Below are 27,345 nucleotides of genomic sequence, written 5' to 3' on the forward strand. Positions count from 1 at the left end.
TATGTATATTGTTACATACAAACAAAAAACTACATTTTACCTACTTCAAAAAGCAAAGGACAATATGTGAGTTTTTTGTGTATGTAAAGGGTACACTAAGCCCAAAAGGTCATAGTGTAGTTTCCAGCTTTAATAACTTCAGGAAGCTGGGTGTGGTGGTGAATGCCTGTAATCCCAGCACTTGGAAGGCTGAGGCAGGAGGATCACAGTGAGTTTGAGGCCAGCCTGCGCTACATAGTGAATTCAAGGCCAGCCTGAACTACACAGCGAGATCCTGTCTCAAAAAACCCTAAAACCAAAATCAAACATCAGAAGTATAAATGCTACAAACTTACAAAAAATGTTTACTTAGAATACTGATATGCCTCATTAAAAATATATCTACTGCTTTGTGCTGTACATTACTGGATTCTTAAGCTTTATAAAATACTTTTTTAAATGATTTGAGAAGTAAAAACTATATGTTTATGGTGGACATGTTTTGATATATGTATATAGTATGGAATGGCCAAATCAAGCAATTTAACACATGCCATATTTGTTCTGTGGTAGAAACATGTAAAAATCTATTTTCTTAGCAATATTCATAATATAAAATATACTGTTATTGAGTATAGTCATCATTATGTACAACAGATACCTCAAACATCCTCCAAACTAAAATTTTGTGCCCTCTGACCAAAACCTCATGCAGGAAAACTGTTTAGGAGCTGCTCAAGGACTGAAAGATATTGTTCCTGTATGTGTAATCTTGATTTTAGGGTTATCCAAAGGAAGAGGTTTTGCTACATGCACAAGAGTTTGGATATGACCCCATATATACAGTCTAATGGAAACAAATTGGGGACCAGAGGTGATCAAGCAACAGGATCTACTCTCTCAGCCTTCAGTCTGAAAAAGTGCCATAAGGAAACTGTCACACGTGAAAATTTAAAATCAAAACCCTAGTGCTGGGCTGAGAGTGTAGCTTAGTGGTAGAGTATGTGCTTAACAAGCAAAGGCCCTCAGTTCAAGAATCAGCCCCTGGGCTGGAGATTTAGCTCAGTGGTTCCGGTACCTGCCTTGAAAGCACAAGGTCCCAAGTTTGATCCCCATTACCAAAAAAAAAGAATTAGCCCCCCCCCCAAATCTTAATACCTGTATTCAAAATTCATGGAACTAAGTAAAGTATAAAAGAACAAAATAATCCAATTTTCATTTTTTGGGCGATTTATAGCATCTATGTAGATACACAGACACTCAAATGAAGTGCTTTAATGTCCACTTATAAACATAGCAGCATTATGAAGACATCAATTATATGTAAGTGGATATTAAGCTCAAAAGGAATTAGGTGCTTACCTAGCAAGCTCAAGGCCCTGGATTTAATCCCCAGTGAGACACACACACACACACACACGCGCACACACACACACACACACACACACCCTGATTAATAAACAGGATTGATATGTTATGGTTGTTCTGATTATTTGACATGCTTAAAACATCTATACATTTGCCAGTGTATAACAAAGGACAAATTGACAGTAAACTCAGTGTTTCAAGTTTGCACTCCTCTGTAAACTGCTTTCCATTAATGTTAATTTTCTTGATGTTTTACTTTATGATTATGTCTAAGACAAATACTTGTTAATACAAAGTTGGTCACTAGTTTCCTATTAATAATAGAAAAAAATTTAGTTACTATTTACCTGAGTAATTTTAAAAGATAGCTGCTTTGGTTGTAAAACAGGGTGGTCCCCAAAAGCTAATGCAGTAGGGGAAGGGCTACTCGGTCGAACCTAAAAAAAAAAAAAGTAAAATTTCTACCTTTGCAAGAAAAAAAAGTTTTCTGCTTAGTGAGATAATACCTGATCACTATATATTCAACAAGCATTCACCGAGTACCTCCTATATAAGGCACAGTGGGAGCTACAATCATAAATTCCCTGCCCACAGAGCTTATATTACAGTTCCCTAAAAGAAATTTTAATGCATTTCATATTGTTAAACACATTAAGGCCAAGTCAATTATTCTGAAACAAAATTATTAAAAATAGATTATGATGGTTTGAAAAGGAAAAATAAACAGCTCTTTATACAGAATTCTCAGAGGTAGAGACAACAATGCATGTCCATGAGTAGTTTGGCACCGATTTATCAGTGAGTTTTATGGTTTACCTAGTCATCAGTTTAAAAATACACTCCTTGAAAGCAGCAGATTACAACAGTGTTTCAATGTTATCACTATATCACTTAAAAGTTACTGTTCAGTCTTCTCATTTTGTACATTCCAATGTATTATGCCCCAAAGGAAAAAGGAATGAAACAAAACTATGCCTACAGACAAGGAGAAGACATAGAAAATAAAAACAGGTTGCTGGAATAAGTAAGGGAAACTCTGGTTTAAAATTTTTCTAACTCATCTTTATTCACTTGGTTTTTGTTCTGAGACAGGACCTTGCTATGTGGTCAAGCTCTTGCTAGAAGGCCAGACTAACCTTGAACTCACTAGTAGTTTTGCCTGGGCCTCCTAAGTTCCTAAATACTAGGATTATAAACATGCCAATTTGGACTTCTCCACTCATCCTTAAATTACTGAAAGTCAACTTTATTTTTCTGATTAGATTCTAAACTTTCACATAATTAAAGTGAGCGAAAATTAAAATCCAATTCATGAAATCTTCAAGAAGCTCATTTTCAAAAATAAAATTCTAATAGCAACAGATCATTCAAAATGATTCAATGTACCACACAGAAATGACTTTTAAAACAAATACTTATTTATATAGAAATTTTCAATAAAATATGAAAGCTATTTGGTGTACATCACCTCCAAAAGACTATGCATGGAAAACTTGAAAGATAAAAACTTACAGATGAGGAAGGAGTGGAATGTGAATGTGAATTTTGAGGAGAACGGATTGCAGGAGGTATGCCTCTTACTGGACTTGAGCCATTTCCACCTTGGTACTGAGAAAAAGAGAAAAGAAACTTATCACTACTTAATGAGGATTAGGTAGTTGTTATTTTAGGCAACACATTAAGAATTAATTTAAACATCTTAAAATAAGATCAAGCATTTATTTAAATAGGTCCAGAAAAAAGCAAAATTAAGGCTACTTACAACCAAGTCCTAAAAGACTACTGATCATAAGAACATGACAATACTACATCTTATAAAGATACTTATTACTTTATATTAACTGTGATTATAATTTGTTGTTGTGGTTGACTCAAAGACAAATTATCCCAAAGCAACGAACTTGTTTTATTTTTCCTCCAAAGTTTAGCATAGTTCTACTATAAATGTTTCTTGAACCAATATAATCCCTAATCCCATAAAATTTTAAGATGTTTACATGAGGATTTTATTCAACATAATCAACTATTTCAAAACAGAATCATCATTCTTAAGCTCTGTTAGAATATCCAAATGGTCATGCTACTACATAGAAGAATTATATAGGACAAGTCCTTTTCTTTAATAGCACAAAATCTTTTCAGTTCTTTCTTACAAAGTGTACAATTAGCTGCATATGAAGAGAAGACAACTAACCTATTCCACAACTACTTTTTCTCCTATCTCGTGTTTCTGGATAGGGTAGCAGAAGAAAACAATCTGTTAATATTGGCTTCTTCTAGGAGTATAGTTTATTGTCTATTTCATTTTTTGTTTACTCACTTAACTGTGATATGAACAGCAGAGATGGGGATTCTTAGTGTGGTCACTAATCGACTTCCAGAAACCTAAGAATTTTCTCATTTATTTTATTCATAGTGCATAGCATAATGCCCAGCATACCAAAGGCATCCAAGAGACATTTGTTTATCGGAACTGATCCTAGCTTTAACAAAGGCTCTTGATAGTAACACTGAGTGGCTGATCTCAACTAAAGGGCATTAGGTAACTTACAGTCAACGAAATATTTTGCCTTAGAATCTGTAAACTCAAAGCAATGGAGGATTTAAAATTTTTTTTTTTTCAAATTCAGCCATTCCCCTACTCAGTCAATTCTCTCACTCCCAAATATAACTATTTTTCAACTGAACAGATCGTAGTTGTTGTTTTAATAATCATATTAATATATTCTAGTAAAATTGGTAGCCCAAAGGGTTTCTATGCAGAAGCAAACACTCCAAATATGCTTAAGAGACTAAATATACATATGAAGACATATTTATTGTTTTTAGGGACTCTAAGATTCATATCTATATCAATTATTTAATCTCCATTCACAGAGGCCAATGTTGCTGTTGTGTGATAAAGCCTGTATCGATACTAAAAGCTGCTAGACTATGTTCTATTCTTTTTCTATTTAAGAGTTTGTCTTTAAGTAGGTTACTTTATAGCTCTGGCCCTCAGTTTCCCTCCTGTAAATGAAACACTAATACCTACTTTGCCTATCTTTTGTGTTGTTATAAGCAACTATTTAAGAAAGTACTTTTAAAATTATGATATGTCATACCAACGTAAAAGTATATTTTTTTGTTGTTCTTTTGAGACAAGGTCTTGCTATTTAATGCTGGCATTGAATTCACTAGCCCAGGATGGTCTGAACCTCATGGCAATCCTCCTGCCTCAGCTAGGACGACAGGCATGTGCCACCATACCTGGTTTAAAAGTAAATTTTGATGTTCTTAGGAAGACAGAGTATAACACTGTACTAAAGCTCTGCTCAAAGGTTGACCTTATGGTTCAAATTATTTTCAGCTCATAGAATTATATTGAATTAGAACTGGAAATAATCCTCAATGAACTTACTTCAAAATAGTCGCTAATTTTGTGTCCACGTCCCCCAATACTTTTTCCTAAAATATAAAAGTAAAAAATTTTATGTATTTAAATTCAGTCATTATCTACCAAATAGTTATCAGAAAGAAAATGTGTTAAACTTGATTTTCTTAATGCATATAAAAAAGAATGGTATTTTAGTAGTGTAATGAAGAGCATCAAAAAGTTAAATTCTTAGAAGATATTAAAAAATCAAATGACATTTAAATAAAAACATGCCAATTTTACAAGTGCCATTACTGTAAAATCAGGTAAATCAATGACATTAGGGGATCTTCTGGACTTTGTTGTTGCTTTGTTTTGGCATGCGGGGGACTGAGCCCAGGACCTTACCCATGCCACACACATGCTCTACCATTGAGATACACCCCCTGCAAAGGGATTCCTGTTTTTAAAACATTGTCAATATGGCTTAATGTCTATTCATCTTTTTTTTTTTTTTTTTTTTTTGGTACTGGAGATTGAACTCGGGTCCTTGCGCTTGCAAGGCAGGCGGCGAAACCATTGAGCTAAATCCCCGGCCCAATTCATCTTAAAGAAGTAAGTCAACAAAAAAGAAAAGACAAGTGGCAACTGCATAACTGGCAATTTAATTCATGCTTGGTAAATAAAAATAAAAAAGCTTTAGTTAATACAAACCAAAACATAATCCCTGTCAAACTGAAAGCATACATCAGTATCAATGTTATTTTATAAAATGTGTATGAATTTCTGAAAAGTATTCCCAAATTAATATATGTTTCAATAAATTAGATTTTATGGTCTACACTTATGGCCACAGTGATAAAATGAACTAGGTTATTACCAATCACATTGTTCTTTAAATGTATTGTTCTCAAACAGAGTGTTCATCAGTTTTATAAATACTGAATTAAGAATCTGTTAAGGAAGATGGTTTTTAGAAAAGTTTTTTGGGGGGCAGACATCCATCTTTGACTGGAACTATATAAAATACATGATTTTTTCAAGTTACAATAGAAAGAAGCTAGTATCATAGAGCAAAAGGCTTTGCACAATATAAACAAATATACATCTACCAATTCAATACTGATTTATATTTATGCATTCATTTATTTTAATCAACAAATATTTCTTAAGTGGTTACTATGTGCCAGGCATCATGGAGACAAACAATATATTGAAAAATATAACAAATTTACATTTCTTCTTGGAATAAGACAGAAGAATTGAAAAAAAAAAACAAGTACTCAGGTTATAAATCCTGCTTAGAAATTTTGAACAACAAATTTGTACAAATGTATTTAGATATGAGATAGGGGTTTTATACAAAAGGAACTTCCTGTCTATAATAACTTCCGTGAGGATTCTGAAAAGGTAGTATCTATTAAAGAAGACACAGATGCTTTTGGTTGCCCACCTGGAAGCTCTTTCCCAAATTCTTTTCCCCATGATGAGGCCCAAATTTTATTCCATTATATCCCTCCCTCCTACATAGCACATGTAATTTCAGGGGCTCCTATATAGGCCCTAGTCCCAGTTCCCCTTCCCTCTGTATAAGAAATTCCATTTTGTTCAGGTATCACCTCTTCTCCACACAGCCCATATTTTTAAGGGGACTTTTATCTCATTTTCAGTTTCAGAAGCAGGCTTGATTTTCCTAGACATATTACCTACGTTGGATATTACTAGTTTTGGAATGGTAAACAAGTAATCTGGACAGTAAGGTGACAAGGCAGCTTTGGTCTGTTTTTGAAGTTTGCTCCAAAGAAGAGGGAGGTGGGCAGGGAAGATGAGACACAGAAAGCCGGCCTCTCTCTAAAGCAAATATCAAATGCCAGGTGCAGTGGTGCAAACCTATAACCCCAGCTACATAGGAGGCTACGGTCAGATGATTACAAGTTCAAGGCCTGCATAAGCAACACAGCAGACCTCATTTCAAAACAAACAAAACAAAAATGAAACAAAGAAACAAGAAAGAAAGAAAGAAAGAAAGAAAGAAAGAAAGAAAGAAAGAAAGAAAGAAAGAAAGAAAGAAAAAAGACCAAAAACCAAAACTAAAACAAAAAAAGTAAAGCAAATAAGTGAAAACAAGTAAATTCAACTTAAGCAACCATCTTAAAATCAGTAGAAAATCAGACAATTCTATTGATTGTAGACCACATATGAAGAAAAAACTATGGGTTCTTAAAGATACATTGCCTCTATCAACCCAGAAGCTTCACTCTAGTTGGAGGCATCCTTTTGAGTTTTTAAAAAGCTGCTCTTGAAATGATTGTGATTAATGTATATTTAAGTCCACTAACCACAACCTGAGGAAAATAATGAGCTCACTGCTAATACTCAATGTATTAGAACATAGAGAAAAGGCCCTTAACTCCTTTCTTCCACAAATATAGTTGCTGCAAATATATTCCTTGATTCTAGGGCCATATATAAACAGGTAAACAATGGCAGACCTTATGGGTTTGGGTACAAAACATGTAATGTCATATATAAAATCATTATTATGCATGATTTAAGATTCTTATTTATATTTAATGTTGAGGTCCCAAATAGAGTGATAATTTGCTGTCCATTACAAGAGATTCTGTAGCCTAGTAAAAATGATTTTCTTAGCTCCTATCACAGAAGATCAGTGTGCAAGAAATGATGAAAAAAAAGTATGACGAGAAAAAGATGCTGAAATTAATCTTTAGTTACTTTTGAGAATTTTTTGTTTGTTTGGAATAGGGTGTTGGTATGTAGCCCAGGCTAATCTCAAACTCATGGTGAACCTCCTGACTCAGTCTAAAGAGCTGGGATTACAGGGGTGCACCACCATGCCCAACCCTGATTACTTCCATGTGTAGTTTAAATAAATAAATAAACATATAAAAATGGGAGGGGTAAGTGTGGGTACTTGTTTTAAAATGAGATTTAAAGTTTTTATTTAAAAATAAGAAACCATTTTGGTATCATAGATCACATATAGAGAGGAAAATGAAAGGTAACAAAGTAATGCTTACCAGATTTGGAAACAATACTTGTCTTTCTAGGATACATTTTTTTTGGTACTGGACATCAAACTCAGGACCTTGAGCTTGTGAGGCAGGCGGCGGCACCACTGAGCTAAATCCTGGGTCTAGGATCCAATTTTAAAATGGGGAGGGGGGCAAAAAGCCCAAAGACAGTAACCATACACTATCTAAATATGGTACAGAAAGATTAAAGTTTCCTATTATTTCTTATGCAAAGTTCAGTCTTGAACTATTATAAACACAGAAATTACAAAATACCTATGGAATTCACAAAAAACCTAAGAAATCACTTATTTAACAACTAGAATACTAATGGGTTAAAAATCAGAATAATAATTACAAATGCCTACTGGGCTCTGAAAGAAGGTGTTGCTTTGCTTACCCTGACTACTTTCATTCTGGTTTTCTGCTTTTCTCTTTCTTCCCCTGGATGATTCTGATTGTTTCTTCTCTGGTGTCTACAAAAAATAAGTTAACATAATTTTAAATTATAGTTTTAGCATATAAAATTATTGCTGTCAATAGAAATCACTTCTATTTTCAAGGCCAAATAAAGTGTTCAATCGCACTTATGGGATGCAAATGTAGTTCTTGACATACAATTTATTTAAAAAATAAAACTTTCTATTCTATAAATTTTTTAACTTTCAAGCATAGAAGACTTTGAAATACACATTCAGAGAATCTGACTTGAGGCGGATAAGAAATCTGAGTGTAATTAGACCTGCAAGATGCCTTACAAAGTCTTACCCAGAAAGAGGGGGGGATCATTTTCTAGAACTCACACAAATTTTATCTATAAAAGAAAATTGGATTTAAAAGGAGGAGGGCAAGATACAAACTCTGACATTCAATCCCTACTGAAAAGGACCAACCATTCACCTAAAACACATGGCAATTATTACCTAACACAATTATAGTAAATTCAGATTATATCTTAAATCAGAATTCAGCAAAGTATGGCCTGTAAGCCTACTCTATTTGGCCACCTATTCTTGTACAGTCTATGATTTAAGCCTAACTTTTGTATTTTTAAGTGACTGAATTTTTTAAGGTTTTAAATCAAGAAAAATATTTTGTGATGAAGACTTGTGTTATGTGAAAATTATAAATTCAAAGGTCAGTGTCCATAATAAAGATTATTATTAAGCCACCCTATTCATTTATGTATTACTTATGGCTGCTTTCACATTACAACACCAGAGTTAAATAGCTGCAACAGAGATAGTACAGTCTATAAATTTTGAAATATGTACCTTTTAGAGAAAAGTGTGTAGACCCCTGCTCTAGACTGTAGCTCTGTTCCAATTTGAAGGTTTTTTTCTTTGAACAGATAGCAAGTACTTTCATTAGGCTAATATGACAAGTAATTTTTGTGGGGTGGTAAACTGTTTTGCTTACAGAAATTAAAGCCTAGGGCAAAAGCCCAAGTCAATGGCTCTAGGCCCTCAAATTCTAAAAACCTGTTAAGTAGCTCTGGGAGCAGAACAGTTCCTGACCTTAATATGACCTAATTTCATTCCTGAATGACTCATATTAGGCAGTTTAAAGTAAATATTTTAAGGCACTGAGTAATCCTATGATTAAACAGCATGAATTCTAATTCTTACTGAGCATATATTGTTTCCCCAAGTATCATCTTGGGTGTCAACAAGATACTAGATTCAGAGAGGTTGTGCTACATGTTATTATCATTGAATTCTTAAAAGAAAAGCAATATATCTTTTCTGCACCTCATCCTTCTGTCCTGTACTTATCATAAAGGTCTTACTTGATAAATATCTGAATAAATATTAAGTAATGTACTCAATGTTTTCACTACTAGTGCGGCACAAATAGGCTTACAATAAAATCTAATTCTGTGTAATCTAAGGCATAAGTGTTTTTAAAAGTTTTTTCTATGTGACATGTTATACATCCTACAACAAAAACTAATTAAATGGATCAACTATACAAAGACATTTAAAAATGTTATTGTTTATAATTGGAATTCAATATGCCCAATAAATTACCTATATATTTTCATTTTATAAACTAGAGGGTTTTTTTTTTTAATACTGGGGATCAAACTGAGGACCTTGAGCTTGTGAGCCAGGTGCCAGAACCACTGAGCTAAATCCCCGGCCCCATAAACCAGAGGTTTTAAGGTTTTAAGGAAAACCAACCTAACTGTCAATCTACTTGGGAGGGGGACTAATGTACCAACAATTTAGGATATATAGATTTTCAGCTTAGTTCACTGTCAAAACCAGCAAACTCAAACAGTAAACAATCTTCTACTGTCCTAGAAATAAAAATATTACCAAATTTAAAAATCTAAGTTAACATTTCATAAAAACTCTAAGTCTATATTAAAAGGAAGTATTATATCATTCCTAATTTAATCTATATAAAAACATGTAATTTAAGGCCAAGAAAATAATTATAGTTAATGTTATACCAATTTTTAAATACCTCAGGATGTTATTTGAATTCTATCTTAAATCTTGGCTAGTTACTTTTAAATAACAACAAAAAATCAGAAATTATTATGACTCTGAAATAATTATGCTAGAAATATCATTTTTTGGTTAGAAAACTAAATTATGCATAATGTGGTAAATAGTTTTGTATAAGATATACTTAAATTAGCCCATAAAGCTAATTTCTCCATGATATGGAGAACTTTTGACCATCCCATAAACCTTAATCTTTTTCATCCATGTCCTAATATACTTTTCAATGTTAACTTTTCACTTTGTTCTCACTTCATAGACATAGAGTGGTTCTATCAGTGAAAAAGTATAATAGTGCCTCTGAAGAAAAAAAGATAATGAATGGAACTCTGGATCCATAACTCATCATAATCTTGCCCTGTTGTTTAACCCAAGAATCAATTTTCTAATCAGAGTGAAATGTGATAATATAGGTACAGTAAGACTGTGCAGATTAAATGAAAAACATATTTACACAATGTACACAGATATCTGGGCACTCGATAATGTCACTATGCACTCAATTCTCTTATGTGATCAGCTATCCTATCACTTCAAATATCCATACACTTTATGTTTTAAAACTTTAATTATGTAACATATGAAAGGGATTAGCAGCTTCTGTCCTAATAGCTTACAAATAATTTGTAGGACTTACAAAATAGGTAACATTTTGATCTTTAAGGTCTTACTTGACTGCAAGACTGCAAGCCATTAAACCTCCAATCTAGGCCAGCATCAACTCTCAAGCAAATGTGCCTTGAATAGATTCTGGTTTTGGATTTAAATAATATGAGCAGGACCTATACTAAATGAAACAAAAACCCTCAATGAAGCCTGCTACTACAAATTTTCCCAAGTCACTCATTTGTATATGGACTATTTGGAAATTTAGAATTTGATGGAGAAATATGCAGACATATATCAAATATTTAGTTTCTAAAATACCTCACTGCTGACAAACAAAAGTTCACAACAATATCTGCAACCTGCAATTTTCAAAATGTATTCCGGAGATGCCTTATGGGAGAAGAGTTATTAAAGAGGAGGGATAAAGAAGAAAGGAGCAAGTAGCTGAAGTAAAGCTTTAGCCTACCTAAAACATATCCTATGTCGACTCCACTCCTCATCCTTGCAAACTTGGCATCTCTTATTTTAATATATGTGATTCTGAATGAGACTCCCTTTGAAGAAAAAGTTTGTAGCTTAACAGGGTTTGAAAAACTGATCACAATCAATGAGTTCGTTAAAGATATCCAAAGGATGTCAATCTCACCACACATGTATTCACATAAAGTATAAAATTTGCACATATCAAGTATTTTATATAGAATATTTTCAAGATTATTGTTTTTGCTAATAATGCTGCCATTTCTTTCTTTCCTTCACTATTTTTCTCAAGTAATTCATTATAATTGATCTCAATAATGAAGGATTAAATTGAAGGGAAATAATAGGATTTAGCTTTAAAAAGATGGCAAGAATACAATAATTTAAAAAGCCAAAGAATTCCAATATACAGTGAAATAATATTCCAATGTACAGTATGTCAGTGGAATAGTGCTTAGGAGAAAATGAAAAAAGGAGAGATTGATACTCCTAATCAATTTAACTTTGTAAATGTCAGATTTTTAATCATATCAAAACCAGAATGACTACTCTGGCATTTACATGTTCCAAGATATTAGTGTGAACTGACACAGTATTTTCTGGCAGTTCAAAGTTTGTTCAAAAAAACAAAGACAATTTGAAAATATTCAAGAAGTGGTAGTGATTCAGTTAATGGTACAATTTCATTTGGAACTTGGTCAGTGATTGTTAAAGTTTTTATATTTAGTCATATGGCTTCTTGGTTTATGTTAAAGCAAAAATAAATTATCTTTCATCAATGCAAGTAAGACTAAGAAAACAAGAGTTGTGACACTGCCACAGAATAGGGAACATAATATGAACTATTCCTATGTAGTCCTCAAACTAGAGAAATATTTAAAATTATCAACGTAAATGTATTATAGAAAATGGTATGTAAAAAGACATTACATCAATGAAAATGGAGAGAGTGGATACAACAGTGTATTCTTCATTATGTGGTAGCTATTGGAGTTCATCAGGCCTCACTAAACAGACAAAAACAAAGTTAGGAATCGTTGTCTCTATAAAATTACTACAGTCAACAGATATATATATATATAATTTCTTTCACTTAAGAAAATACTTTAAAACAAAGAAAATCTACATTAATATTAAATATCTTTAATGAAAGATATTTAGTTTTTAAATTTATCAGAATGACTTTTTTTCTGATAAATGCATTTAGCAAAAATTGATTTCAAAAATAGAACTCAATGATTCCTCAGATATAAAATTCAAGGTGGGCTGGGGATTTAGCTCAGTGGTGCTGGCGCCTGCTTTGCAAGCACAAGGTCCTGTCTTCAATCCCTGATACCAAAAAAAAAAAAAAAGTCAAGATTACTACTAAAATGGCATGACAAATCTTGCTTGCAGCTGGTAAAAATAATGTTTAATTTTTTACACACATTTCTAGGCAAAATTTACAGTACACTAAGATAAGAATTCCGGAGAGATGTCTTTGTTACTTTAATGATATATCAAAACAGCACTGAACTAGAAAGGAAAATCTGGATCCTTACAAAAATAGTCAATGTAAAATAGATGTTCTTTTCAAGAATGCAAACGTATAAGATAATTTATTTTTCCAACTTTTGAATTTAAAAATTAGGTTAGAGTAATGTACTATAAGAAAACAAATTCTGCTGTGAAAATGTTCTTTTTTTTTCATAACCTATTTACATTTTGATAAAAAACCCATTATAAAATACATACATTCTAAATCAAGGATGGTTTTTAGCTGGTATGACCAAAATTCAGTCTTTCTGTGCTTTAGAGTCAAAACTTTAATTCTGGCAATTAATATCTGGAAATGCTTGATTGAATCTTCAATACCTAAAAGATCTGTCATACTGCTGAATTAAAGAATTAAGATTAGTTTATGTTTGGAATATCATGAAATCCTATCATCAGATAAAAGTGCTTTCTTACCATTCCAGGTAAATCAAATCAACACACCAGCAATTTTGGTGCAGTCTATTTTCTGCTGTATTGTCTTTATTATTTTATAATATGTAATATTAAAGATGATAGAGCAAAATAAGAAGAAATTGAGTAACCACCCAATTAAAATGTTGGCTGTCTTACAGGCTAATTTAGTGAGTTAGTTCATAACATTTTTAAAAAACCTGAAGGATCTCCACTTCCATCTCCAACCAACCATATTAGTAACCAAAAGAAACATGAAACTGAAACAATTACCCTCAATTGCAATTTTAATAACTGCCTTCCTTTACTTGCCATCTTCATGTTCTGCCTTATTCTATCATTTAAGTCATTTAAATGTGCATTCACATGTTAAAGGAAACACACTAAGTTCTTAGTATTGATGAAATTGATTTATTTATCATTTTATAATCATTTGTATAGTATGACTATTGGTATATAGTATGTCTTTTTCTAGCTTTCCTTTTAAAGCTTTATTTGCCGAATAATATATATCATAAAATCAGAATAAAGTTGAATTTTCTCCCCATTTCAAAGGATCTTGTCAGTGGCTTTCAAATCATATTCTAGAATAAAATAGCCATATATAACCACAGCTGTTGACAGTAAAGTGGGAGCGGGTTTGGAAAGCAACATTTCAAGATAATTTATTCTGGAAATGTTGGCAATTTCGAGAGCAGAATAAAATTTGGAATAGTGGTCTCACAAGCTTTGTCCCATTGTGACATCCATGACAGAGTAACTCTCCTATATACAAACCCCTAAATTCCACTGAACATGAATCCCTAGGTACTTACTCCATTATTTTTCTGATATATGTTTAAATGTAAATGCAATGTCACAGAATACGCACAACTAAATTTCCTAACTGCAGTTTCAAAAGCAGTATCAATCTATACTTAAACTAGCACTGTGTGAGAATGGTTATAAACCTTTCAAGATCTGTATGATAGGTAAAAAGGTGTTTTCCTTTATAGCAACACAATTACTGCCAAGAAAATAAGTGATTTATCTCATTTTTAAAAAGTTGTTCAGTCATACAGTTATTAGGATTTACTGTATTCTCAACATTGATTATGTATTGATATAGGGGAAATATTTAATTCTCAACTTGCTAGATGTCAGATACATTGAGTTCATGTTCCCCAAAAATTAAAGAATGAATTCTAAGGAACAACAGAGGTTAAGACTAGGAAATATTTATTAAGAGATAGCTTCTGAGAGACAGGAGGGGATCCAAAAGTGGATTGCCAATGAGCTCATTTCTCAAAGGAAGTTTTATAGACCAAAATCTCAAGGTGGATACAAAATCATGAACTAGGTACAATGTGGGTCAAAACTATGATCAACCAATACGATTACAAGTATAGCTGCTTAGATAATATTGATCCAGTGGGGAAGTGGGTCACATTGCAAGTGTATATGGAAAGAACAAAGACCTTTTTTAGGAAGGGATGATTAGGTCTTGGTCACCCACCAGGATGACAGATGTCTATTTAGACTTTATTGGACAAGGTGATACCAATTATCCCCTGGGGAGGCATGTAGGCCTGGTCATTCTTTCTTTAACTTGAGGCCTGGCCTTCCACAGATGCACCTACAGCCACAGTTGTATTCTCTCATCTACACTGACTCCTTTGAGGGCCTAGCCCCGTGTGACTGTCCATAATATTCCTACCTAACTTAGCTGGCTATAACAGTATCACAATAACTTACAAATCATGTGTCTATTAGGACTGATTCTCAATGTTGACTAAAATCACAATAATTTATAAAGTTTTTAATTTTAAAGCTCCTACTGGAGTCCCTAGTTCAAATTTAACTATCTCTGGAAAAAGACCTAAGGAGTCTTCATTTTAAAAAAGCTCCAGAAGTGATTTTGATCTATCATCAGGAGTAGGAATAGTTTGTCCATCTGTCTATCTAAAAACGTTGTGTATTGCCTCCAAATCCCACTTTACAAAATCTCTAGTGAAGACTATTACTCCTTACAATCTTTCATTAAAATTGAAGACCCAAATTGTGACATACAGTAGAAAACTAATTAGGGTATAACAAGTACAATGTGTTGTCATGGTTACTTGGTTATGTTAGAAAATTAGTAAAACATTCACTGTACTCTGTCGACATAAAAATACATCTTTCTAGTATTTTAAAAACTCCACTAAAGAATAAAATATTGAAACTAAATTTCTCAATCATGTCAACTTGTGTGGAATGCCCTTAAGATCTAATCTAAAGGAAACATTTATCGGATCAAACACTGTGTGAAGTACTTCCTAGTTTGTTGTTTTTTTGTTTTTTGACACAGGGTCTCTCCCACTATACAGCGCAGGCTGGCCTTGAACTTGCAGTGATCCTTTTACCTCAGCCACCCCAGTGCTGGGATTACAGGTGTGGGCCACCATGTCCACCTTTGTAGCCCAGATACTTCTTTCTTTTTGTTTTTTTTGGGTGGTACTAGGGATCAAACTCAGGACTTTGTGCTTCTGAGGCAGGCTTGGTGCCACTGAGCTAAATCCCCAGCCATGTAGCCCAAATATTTTTTAGATTGGAAAATTTTATAATTACTACAAATCATCTTAAAACTAAATATTTCTTCCCCAAATACCCTTTTCCCCCCAAAAGATAGTGAACTGGACAATTTATCTAATAAGTTCCATACTACCTTGGTTACATGGCTAGAACCTTCCCCAGTACTATAGTTGAGGGCATCAGTTTAAAATAAGACAGATGCTTTAGAATTAGAATTTTGACTCCATTAACTCACTACCTGTTTGACTAAGGGCAAGTTAATTGCATTCTCTGAGCTTTTATTTTCACATTTAGTGACATAAAATTTAGAAAATTGTTAATCCAGTTCCTCAGTTAACATGCTAAAATTGTATTTTCTCTCTTCCTATTAATGGGGTGATCCTTAACCAGGAGAAATTTGCTCTCCCCTCACCAGAAGATACTCAGTAATACCTGGAGACATTTTTAGTTGCCACAGTGGTAACAAGGGGAAAGAGTCACAGATATCTAATGCACAGAAGCAGAGGTGTTGCTAAACATCCTACACTGATTACATAGGACATCACCTGCCCCACTTATCCAGTTGTTTTGTAAAATATTAAAGCTGACAAACCTTGTTTTAGTGAATATGTAAGAATTAATTGTAGCTTGCACATAAACTACTTGGTACAGTATATTTTTACTTTCATTCTCTCAGGAGTTTACAGTGAAAATTTCCAGAGGCTATATGACATGTGATGACATCACACAGATCAATGATGAATCGTGTACTTGTGTATTCTGGTGCTATAATATTTTGTCTTAAATCCTAATACCAATAGTTGTAACCCACATAAATAAGAGGTCTTGGGAATCCTCCACAATATTTAAGTTATAAAAGGGACCTGAGACTCAAAAGTTTGAAAACTGCTTTTGTTAATGGACTCAGTCTGATAGTGTGTATAATGCTAGGAAATATTAACAGGTTAGATGGGTAAGATGAGCGTGCTAGACAAGGAGTACTGTACCTGTAGTAGACAGGTAGCAGTGGTTATGCAGTGATGTTAAATTTATTAATTCAGTAATTATTTACTGACCATCTACTATGGTTAAGTATTGTATTAGATTTTACTTTAAAAAGGTATCTTCAAACTTAAAATGATCTGCCATTTTTCTTTTTCAGTTTAACTTTCATCAATCATCTTAGAACTTTCTTACCCTGAAAGACAACCAAAAACTACATCAAATGCAAAGAGTAACAATAGCTGCTTATTTGCTCACTAAATAAATGGCTTGCTAAATCATTAGTTCAAGATTTCTGGATGTGTAAGAACTTGAGAGATTCTCTAGATAGAGCATATCAAATTCTCCAAGCAGGGAGCCTGGGTACTTATATTTAGAATAAGCTTCTCAGATGATTCTGATATACCTATTCTTCCATTTTCTTGCTTTCTTTTTCTTTTTTTTGGTACTGGGGATTGAACTAGGGTCCTTGCGCTTGTGCAGCAGGAGGCAAAACCACTGAGCTAAATCCCTGGCCCCCTATTCTTCCATTTTCATAGAAACAGATGCAAAGAAACAATGTTAGACTCACATTTGCTTTCTAGTTTACCATTCCTTCTAGGAGACTATCCATATTCAAGAGGAAAGACTCACATCCTTTGCTGTGAACCCTGTCAACTCAACATTATTTAGGTGTCATATACTCTTAATTTCAATTTGAATAGTCCCTTATGAGAGTGTACCCTTTATTGAATAGTAGTGAGGTAAGTAGTTTTCTCTTTTTAAATAAATGAAAATGTTACAAAGAAATTTCAAGCATTTCACAGCAATTTTTCAGCCCAATAATTCTTGTTTGATTTTAGTCTTCAGAGATTTAACATTCCTGCACTGTGTGTGTGTGTGTGTATTCATTAATGCTACAAATACAGTTTTTTATATAAAGAGTGTCTTAAGACAACATAGGTATTGTACATTATATATAAACACATTGCTGCATTCTGTGTCTTAGTAAAACAATTTACATAAAAATACTTGCAAGATTTTTTGTAAGAAACAGCAAGAAAATACTATCCACAGGAAGATAGAGAAAACAGAAGACAAAGGAACTCATCAAGAAGAACTCCATAAACATTAGCCTGAAACATTTTAGAAGATAATTTAGGCAGCAGAATGCCGAGACTGTTTCTGTTTTTCTTTTTTCCTCAGTAGCACCTGGGATTGAACTCAGGGCCTTGCATATGTTAGATAAGTGCTCTACCACTAAGCTACCATTTGGCTCTTTAAAGAATAAATTTTTTTAAAAAAAATTTGAGACAGGGTCTTGCTAAGTTGCTCAGACTGTGCTCAAACATGTGATCTTTCTGCCTCCACCTTCCAAAAAGCTGAGATTACACGCACGAACTGCCATGCCCTTCTCTGCCATGCCCTCCTCGCTGCAAAGAGTATTTCTTAAAAACTGATAAGGGCTCTAAGTTAGGTGTCTAACATTTTAAGAAACTGAAAAGATTTAAAACAAAGTAAAGTCAAAACCAAGATAATGTATTGGGTAAAACAGGCATAAAATGTAATTTTTCCTGATATTCAACCTACTCATCACTAAATTTATGTTTCAGTTCTTCTCTTTCTAACTGGGTATTCAGACTAAGACATTAAAGAAAAGACTGTCCAAGTTATAGCAACTATAGACAAAAATTTAATGAAATTTTAAAAAATTAATCTAAAACCTAAAACGTAAGGCCAATATTACCTCTATTTTCAAATAGAATCCTAACGTCCAATCAATCTAGTGTACTTAAGTGTTCATTAAGGAAACATTCAAGCTAATACTACTAAAATATCAAAGAGGAAAGCATCAGAAAGTAGAAGCTGGGAGTGGTGACACACATCTGTAATCTGAGCTACTCAAGTAGATGAGCAAGACTGAGTTGTAAGCCAGCCTGGATACTTAGAGACCTGATTTCACTCTCCACCCTGCATAAAAGAAGAAGTTGGAGGAGGAGGACGAGAAGCAGCAGCAAGAGGAGAAAGGAACAGAAGAAGACAGTAGAGATGGGAATGTATATAAAATAAGCTAAAAAAAGGAAATGCTCATCAAGATGCCACAATTGCCCTAGCTTTATGTAATATACTTAATGCTAAATAATGCAAAAATCCTGGAATATATTTAAATAGTAATGAACAGTAATTGAAGTTGATAAAGGGTTGAGATTTACCCAGGAGGAAAAGGAGAGAAAGGAAAAAAAGACTATCATTTGTTTTAAAGAAAATAAACTTAAAATATACAAAAGTATTATAATAGGTGAATATTAAAGATCAAATTGAGGCAAAATAGAATAATTTGATGCCCATGTTTGCTTTACAGATATGAATATTATGAAGTATACTCTATGTAAGTACATATGTATACACTGTGCTTCTCCAACATTATTAAAGATAATTCAATGATACCTATATTGTCACAAATATCTTAATCTCAGTAATAAATAAGGTATAACGTCAAAAGTAGAACTAGGGAGGAGAAATGGTTATGGTATTAGTAATCATTATAAATTCCAAACGAGGTAGAAGATACAAAATTTATCTGCATCTTAAGCTTAAGTAGGGACAGCAATTGTACAGAATTTAGAAAAAGGAGGTCATTGTATTTAGACAGGGAAGGGTCTTGCAAAAAAAAAAACTGTACATAAAGAGAATTAAGATGTGTTATATGCATATATTAACTCTCCATGATTAATGTAATCATTATATACTGCAAACGTACTAATAAAAATTTAAAAAAATGTTTAAAAACTGCAAATAGGTACTCAAGGCAGGTTCTAAAATACGGAAAACACTGGTAATCAAGAAACATGAGTTTCTTTTATCCTCACACAATGAGGCAGCAGATAAGATGTACAATCCTATTCCTCTTTCACGTAGTATTCTAAAACATTTAAATAAGAAATGTAGACCCCTGACAAACTCTCTTCCCTATTCTTCCCATAAAGTTTAATCACTCCTCAAATCCACAGTTCATTCACACTTCTTTCCTTTTAATACAGAGAGATACCATATCTTTACAAAGTAGGAGAAAAGGTTATTAGATAAGCAACTCTATCTCTCTAGCTTTAATTCAGGTGAAGAATGTTCCTAGTCCTGTTTATGACTAAGATGTTTGGTTTTGTTTCTACCTTTTCTTCTTTCTTCAGCACTTTCCTTGTCTCTGCCAAAGTTCTCTATGATCCTTTCCTTTGTGCATATACTACAGCAAGTCTGTTCAACTCTAGATACTGCTTTCTTCCACTGACAATCAAAATTCTGTCTATGTGAAAGACTCCTAAGTCTCCATCTCTAGTATGAGCGCCTCCTAAGTTTTAGATAGCTTCTAACACCTACAGTACTATCTCCACTTGTTTATTCCACAGATATTCAAACTCAATATTATCCAGAATTCAACTCATTACCTTCCAGGCCAAATCTGTTTACCTTCCTTTTAGTGTTGCCTATCTCAGTAAAAGGCACTAAAGCTGAATACTTTTCAATCTAGCTACTTCTAAATCACTCTATGTTCCTGTTATTTTCCCCCACCCACTCTTTTTAAAAACTTTTTCGTGGTACTAGGGATTGAACCTAAGGCATTTGCACTGAGTGATATACCAGCCCTTTTAACTTTTTATTTTGAGACACTGCCTTGCTAAATTGCCAAATTGCCCAGGGTGGTCTCAAAACTTGTCATCCTGGGCCGGGGATTTAGCTCAGTGGTTTTGCCGCCTGTTGTGCAAGCACAAGGACCCCAGTTTAATCCCCGGTAACAAAAAAAAAACAAACCAAAAAACCCTTATGCTCCTCCTTCCTCAGCCTTCCAGAGCACAGAGATTACAGGTATGTACCCCATACCTGGCTTCTTTCCTTCTTTATGCTAATTTGAAGTCATCAAACCCTAATTCTACTTTTAAAATCTAGTGGAATGTGGGAGGTTGTGTGAAATGCAAATACCTACGCAGACCTACAGGCATATGGACACAGTGATTTTTTTGGGAAGCATGGTCTGAGATGGCAACAGTCTCAGTAACTTCTCAGGAATGTTAGAGAACCTGAAGGAGAAAGCAGGGTCCAAAAATAAAGACTGAAAACAGGGTAACTAGAACCTCTGTCCAAGTTTTTATCCTAATATTAAATCTTGGAGGCTTGGAGTTTTGCAAAGCAGGTAGGAGTCCTTCACAAAGCTACCTCCCTAACTCAGGTTTTGCCTCCCTCAAATCCTATCCTTCACGCTGCCCCTAGTGGGAGACTTTTTTTTTTTTTTAATTTAAAAAATTTTTTTTGTCTTTTGTTTCCCCGGCTTCAATGGCTCTCCATCATTTAAAGTCCAAATTCCTTACTATGAAATAAAGACCTTCAAAACCTGACACCAGCCTATCTTTCACCATTCTTGCACATAGTCCCTATACCAGAACCTAAGTAGCTTAGTATTTTGCAAAGCTTCTCAGGTCATCCAAGGTGCATTAGGGGCCAAGGATCACTGACCTATATCTATAACCAAACTACTTTCTATGTTTCCATACAAAAGCAAACAATACTCTAGTCCCATTGCCTGCCACCTTCTCCTACTTTGCCCTTGTCCCCTGGAATGAATTCACAGAATTTCTTAATAACTCAACTACCACCACTTTTTTGAAGGCAAAGAGACATCTTTGCCTACCTTCCCTAGCAGGCAGATGGAATTGGGGGCTGCTTACTCCTTGCTGCCACACCCCCCTGTGCCTATCTGTATCTGTTACTGCACAGCCCGCACCGTCCATGAAATAAAGTGTCTAAATGTCTCTCTGTCCTACTAGCCACTGGTCTCATTTGAAGGTAGAAATTGTATCCTATTCATGTTTATAGTCTGTGCTTGACACAGAGATTAGAACGTAACAGATATGCAATAAATGTCTACTGGAAACAATACTGAATTTCTGAAGCCTACTTTAAGAGATCTGGAGTAATGTAAAATAAAACAAAACCAGTAACGTCCTACTTGCCAGGTGGTTTCATTAATAAGAGGATCTTTCTAATTCTACAATTCTACATTTAGAAATTAAATTCACATATAACAAAGCAACTTATATATACAATGAGTAGATTCTATCAACCTAACAGTGACTGTCAGATGCTTTTTAGTTTTAACAGTAAGAGCAAAGAATAAAATAGGATGATCCTGGGTGTCTGAAAAGAGTATTAGTAGAAGGATACAACATAGAGAAATTGAACTTTAATGAACTAAAATTATAAGAAAACCTAAGAAAGCATCAACAGATAATGTTCAAATGATGAATCATAATAAAGTATACATATTATTTATCTTGAAATATGGAAATAAAGACCAGGAAGAAAAGCCAAAAGAACAGAGGGTAGGGTATGGGTGGGTGGTAGGGGGCAGCTCTTTAAAAGAAAATAAATAAACCTTCTAGTACTATTTCCTAAAAAAAAAAAATCCCTCAGAAACTAAATCGTTGGTCTTAGCTCGTTGAAAAGTCTGTTATCTTTTTTTTTTTTTTTTGTAAGAATTTGTCCAGTTTATATCTTTATATCTTCTACTGAATAATTACTTTTTTTCCCTTTGGTACCTGGGATCAAACTTGGGACCTTGCACTTGCGAGGCAGGTGGTGGCACCACTGAGCTAAATCCCTGGCATGAGTAATTATTTTGAAGATAATGATATATACTGTAATAACTATTGTTAGTCTCTTATTATTTGGTTATGAAAATTTTTTATAAAATAAAAGCCCCAAAACTATTATTTAAAAAATCTAGTGCATTAGGAAATTGATTACCAAAAGAATAAGTGATATATCAAAAACAGTAGAATAGTACATAGACTTTATCCTTACATGTACCAGGGGAAAAAGCAGTATTTTTTTTCAACAGTTTATTCTCAACCTCTTTAGTTAATGACCCATGAATATCTGTAATTTTATATGTATGAAATTTTATCTCAATGGAATTTACTAATGAAGGTACCTCCTACAGAGCTAAAAACTGGGATCCGTTTTAACTTTTTACATAGACAGATAAAAATAGTAACAATAACAAAAAAGTCACTTCTTTGAATATTAAGGAAAATATACAATCTACAGTAATTTCCAAACTATTGGGGCACTAAGTTTACCTATTAATTTGTAAAAATATCAGATATAGAATATAGGACAGCAAAAACCAAAAGTTTTTTCAAGATTTTCTACTGCTGCCCAAACTTCTATGTACATCTAATGGTTAACCAAATTGTGTTACATTGCAAATCTATGTATGTTTTAAAACAAAAATAAAACACCAATATTTTAACTAAAAATGTAAGCAAGGGGAATTTTCTTACAGGCTAATTCCTCTGTATGGATCCAAATACTAAATCTGTAACTTATATTGGAAGTAGGTACCTTGAAATAGGTGGGGTTTTGGGGGGGGGGGCGGTACTGGGGATCGAACTCAGGTCCTTGCGCTTGTGAGGAAGGCAGCTGAACCACTGAGCTAAATCCCCAGCCCCTTAGGTGATTTTTTTTACTGTTATGTTTTGCTATTTTAAAAAGATCTATCAAAAAATACCATATTTGGTGAACAGAAACTATTTAAAATTATTTTATTGTCCTTCATAACACAAAAAGAGTATGAAAAAGATTACTGAATATACTTAGCGCTATGAAAATATCAAGAAATGTTCCAAAATCTACGAAATATAAAGTGAAAACATTCTTGATAAAGTTTTTAAAAAACTTTACTTTGACTAGAGCTAAACCTTCCATTTTAAAGGACCTAGTACCTAAATGTACTAATTTGAAAAAATAAAAATAAAAAACAAAAAACTAAACTGCCATAAGCTGGTGTTCCACAGGCTACTAACGCTTACCTCAAGGGAACCTACTGCAGATAAAGTCCCGTCACTTGCACGGTCCTTTCAGCTGCCTGCCAGTTGTCTCTGTGGAAGGGAAAGCCTGATGAGTGAGAACCCTCTGCCACACTCCTTTGGAGGGTCAGGATGCCTGCACAGAACTACACAAAACTATCTACCTAGAGATCCCTAGGTGCTTTCAATAACAAGGGACTAAAAAGATGCCACCTTAGAACTTCCCTTTCCACTGAACACTGAAACCAAATGCCACAGAGAGTTACTGAGCATTAATGTCCTACTGGTATTATCAAGATGATATATCTACACTAACTCAAGTAGAAAAAGAGACTAAAATGGTTCAAAAAGATAAGCTAACACTGACAAGGAACACACACACACATAAACACACATACACATAAATATGAAAAATTAAGTGACAGAACTGTGTAAAAATGGAGAGAAAAGGCTATATCCACAAAAAATGAAGTTACAGCATCAACAAATGAATGCTAAAACACAAAGAAATTCCTGTTTACCCATTTTTAAAAAGATGCCGTTAAGTATACCATGCTTAAAATTAACTATACCAGGGATGCATATGCCTACTTATATAATATTATGCATTTTTTTGGTAGGGTCAGTATGTGGGTGGGTGGGGAAAGGATCTGGCAGATTTTTATCAATATGCAAAGTGAAAATCAGCAGTATGAATACATAAAATTCTAAAAAGAAGAAAAAACATGTGTTTGTATCTAAGAAAGTACAGAAATCCTTATTGGGATCAAATTAAGGAAAGAAGTAGAAAAGTATAATAGAAAACTGAAATGTAATGTATCTCAAAAAATCACCTTCATCTTATAGAATTATAAATGACTAATAACTGTCTTCTATTAAAAATATTTATGCATCACAATGTAGTATAATTTAGCTACAAAACCAAAGAAATTATATTTTCTAATACCAAACACAGTCTTACAATCTGAATATTGTACTTCATGAAGCAGAGCAAAATCTTTCTACAAGAAACTTTAAAATCATTAACTCTTAGCACCAATAATGATGAAGGACAGAGGGCCTCTAAATAAAAAGGTGATTCCAACATTTACTCTAATAACATATTTAAAATGAAATTACTTACCTCTGATTCTTTGTCACTTAAAGATCCCAAGCTTCCAAAACTGTGATTAGAGCTTTCATTATTTGTTGAGGCCTGTTAAAGATTTATTAAAAAGTAAGAATTAGGAGTAATTTAAAATAAACATTTTACAGGGGCTGGGGATTTAGCTCAGTGGTTCCACCGCCTGCCTTGCAAGTGCAAGGACCTGAGTTTGATCTCTGGTACCAAAAAATAAAAATTAAAAAACATCAAATAAAATAAACATTTTACAAAGTATAGTTGATCTTAAAAAATGAAAATAAAGTATGATCCTTTTTAAACAAGAAAGCCATGAAAGTAAAAATAAGAAATATCAAGTACTTAACATTGTAAATATACTGGAAAGCTTTATTGAGTCAACAAAGTTCTGCTCTGTTGCAGGAACTGAGTTGTATTACCTGATTTGAGGGGGGGGGGGTACCAGGCATTGAACTCAGGGCCTTTGCACTTAGCTACATACCCAGCGGTTCTTTAGTTTTTTTTCATTTTGATAGTCTTAAGTCACCAACTTGTAATCCTCCTGTCTCAGCCTTTTGCCTGACTTTAGCTGTTTTTTTAAAACCACTTCTAAAACAAAGTAATTGGGGAGCCACACCCCCAGCTGACTGGATGGAGCTGTGTACCCCTCAAAACCAGATGGAGCCAACCTGAGACAGCCGCACCACTGACTCCCACCCAACTCCATGCCTATGGATTCTGTGTCCTGGCCATGGCCACCTGAAAACTCCTAGCCAGCTCTGTGTTTTGATTCCCCTTACACAGGGCAGCAGAGACACCAACCAACCAATCTACCTGATCACGGACAAGGCCAACACCCAGGGACAGAAAAAGCAGAGATTCAGCAAGCTGCCTAATACAGTGAGATGATGCAGCACCCAGCCACGACCATCTGCCAACTCCAAGCTGGTTTTCTACATTTTGCTTCCCCTTGCTGTGGAACAGCAGATGCATGGTCTAATTGACAGGCCTGATCCCGGACAAAGCAAACGCCTGGGGAGAGAGAGTAGGTAAGCCCACAGGGCTAGCAGACCCAGGGAGAAAGTACTGTATGGACCTGGCTAGCAGCTTTGGGATTCCAGTATTACCCTCTCAAAGTGACTGGGACAGACATAGACTCTCTGAGAAGCTTAAACTCAGGTCAGGAAACACATGGGGCCTACTGTGCACAGTGAGAAACCAGGCATGGTAAATGTTGACATTAAGTCCAAGAGTCTTCTTGAACTCCTGCCCTGTAGCCTACACGCAGCAGAAACCAGAGGGCTCACTTTTTCCCCATCTATCAATGTGAGCATAGACAGGCCTCAGCCTGGACAGTTACCACAGTCGGGCGAGTGGACACAGGAGGTTCTGATGTAGACAGGTGTGTTACTTACTTTTCTCTCATTGCTGAGGGAGACACTTCAAGGTGCCGGAAGACAGCGAAAAGCAACATGGGACCTTAACAGTGTCTTTCTGCTCCTTTTATCTTATTCAGACTACCAGGATTAGGGTAGTGCCAAACCAATCACTCATGGATAGTGGATTAGTAATCACATGCCCGTAATGCCTAGCATCACATGCTCTAGATTCAACTACCTCCAAAATAGCCTATGACCATGGGCCAGGGATTATTTAGCTCAGCGGTTCTGGTGCCTGCCTCGCAAGCTCAAGGTCCCGAGTTCAATCCCTGGTACCAAAAAAAAAAAAAGCCTATGACCACATGAGGCTTTGAGGGGACATCTAGACACAAATCATAATAGGAGGGCACCTCACAAACCCACATGCCCTAATGTTAGAGAGAATTGTGACTTGCTAGATTCTTGCTTCAGATCCTGGAAAGAAAATGCTAATTCAAAAGCACGGGAATTTTTTATGACTCAATCTTTTTAAAATGTTTTTACTATTTTTCTCTTTCCTTCATCATTTTTTCTTTTTTGAGGGACTGAGGTTTTTTTCCCTCCCTTTTAATTCTTTTTTCTTTTCCCCTTTTAACATATTTTTCTTTTTCCTTCCTTTTTATGTTTCTTTTATTGGCTATATTTGCTGTTTTTCTTTTTTTTTTCTTTTTCCTTGTTTGTTCTTTTCAGTAAATGTTTCCTAATACTAACTTCCTTTTACTCCTTAATAGGATTCCTTATCTCACTTTTCTCTCCTCCTTCTCATCTCCCATTAACATGTTCACAATGGGGCCATTATTTGTATGCCTTGCTGCTGGGTGACTCTGACTTAATCAGTACATCTTGCTGCTGGGCAGCTCTGAATTAATTTTATTAGTAAAAAGACTAATAAAGAGTGATCAGATCTGTTTGTACCACCAGTGATTCAAGCCACCCAATGAGACCGTCATCTATTTACCACCAGTAGCTCAAGTTGGCTGGAACATGTTAATTTTTCAAATTTTACTTTTTTCACTTTCTGGTTCCCGAACCCTCTACCTTAACTAGTATAACTATTAAGCTTTATGAATCTTTACATAGCTAGCTAACTCTATGCTATTCATGTTGAATACTGTTCTACTGTTAGTAGAGGTAAAGTTGTTCATATGTACAATATTTGGTTTGTCTTA

The 27,345-nt window shown here is 34.3% G+C and overlaps 1 protein-coding gene across 8 annotated transcripts in view; it reads right to left on the reverse strand.

Annotated features, from left to right (window-relative positions):
* Window positions 1–27,345, reverse strand: part of Tlk1 (tousled like kinase 1) — a 152,257-nt gene that overhangs the window by 43,159 nt on the left and 81,753 nt on the right. For 5 of the 8 annotated variants that reach the window (XM_004857657.3, XM_004857655.3, XM_004857658.4 and 2 more), the window contains 5 exons: window positions 24,783–24,854; window positions 8,138–8,213; window positions 4,748–4,794; window positions 2,860–2,955; window positions 1,695–1,784 (listed from right to left, as the gene is read on the reverse strand). In XM_004857657.3, the coding sequence (XP_004857714.1) occupies window positions 1,695–1,784; window positions 2,860–2,955; window positions 4,748–4,794; window positions 8,138–8,213; window positions 24,783–24,854 (381 nt within the window). Of the gene's footprint in view, window positions 1–1,694; window positions 1,785–2,859; window positions 2,956–4,747; window positions 4,795–7,743; window positions 7,860–8,137; window positions 8,214–23,662; window positions 23,732–24,782; window positions 24,855–27,345 lie in introns of all 8 variants that reach the window. The other 3 variants (XM_087200260.1, XM_087200262.1, XM_004857659.4) reach the window with 2 other exon arrangements.

This window comes from Heterocephalus glaber, unplaced genomic scaffold (assembly GCF_053883595.1).
Source record: "Heterocephalus glaber isolate CG9 unplaced genomic scaffold, H.glaber_assembly_v1.0 deba00000347, whole genome shotgun sequence".
Lineage (NCBI taxonomy): Eukaryota > Metazoa > Chordata > Mammalia > Rodentia > Bathyergidae > Heterocephalus > Heterocephalus glaber.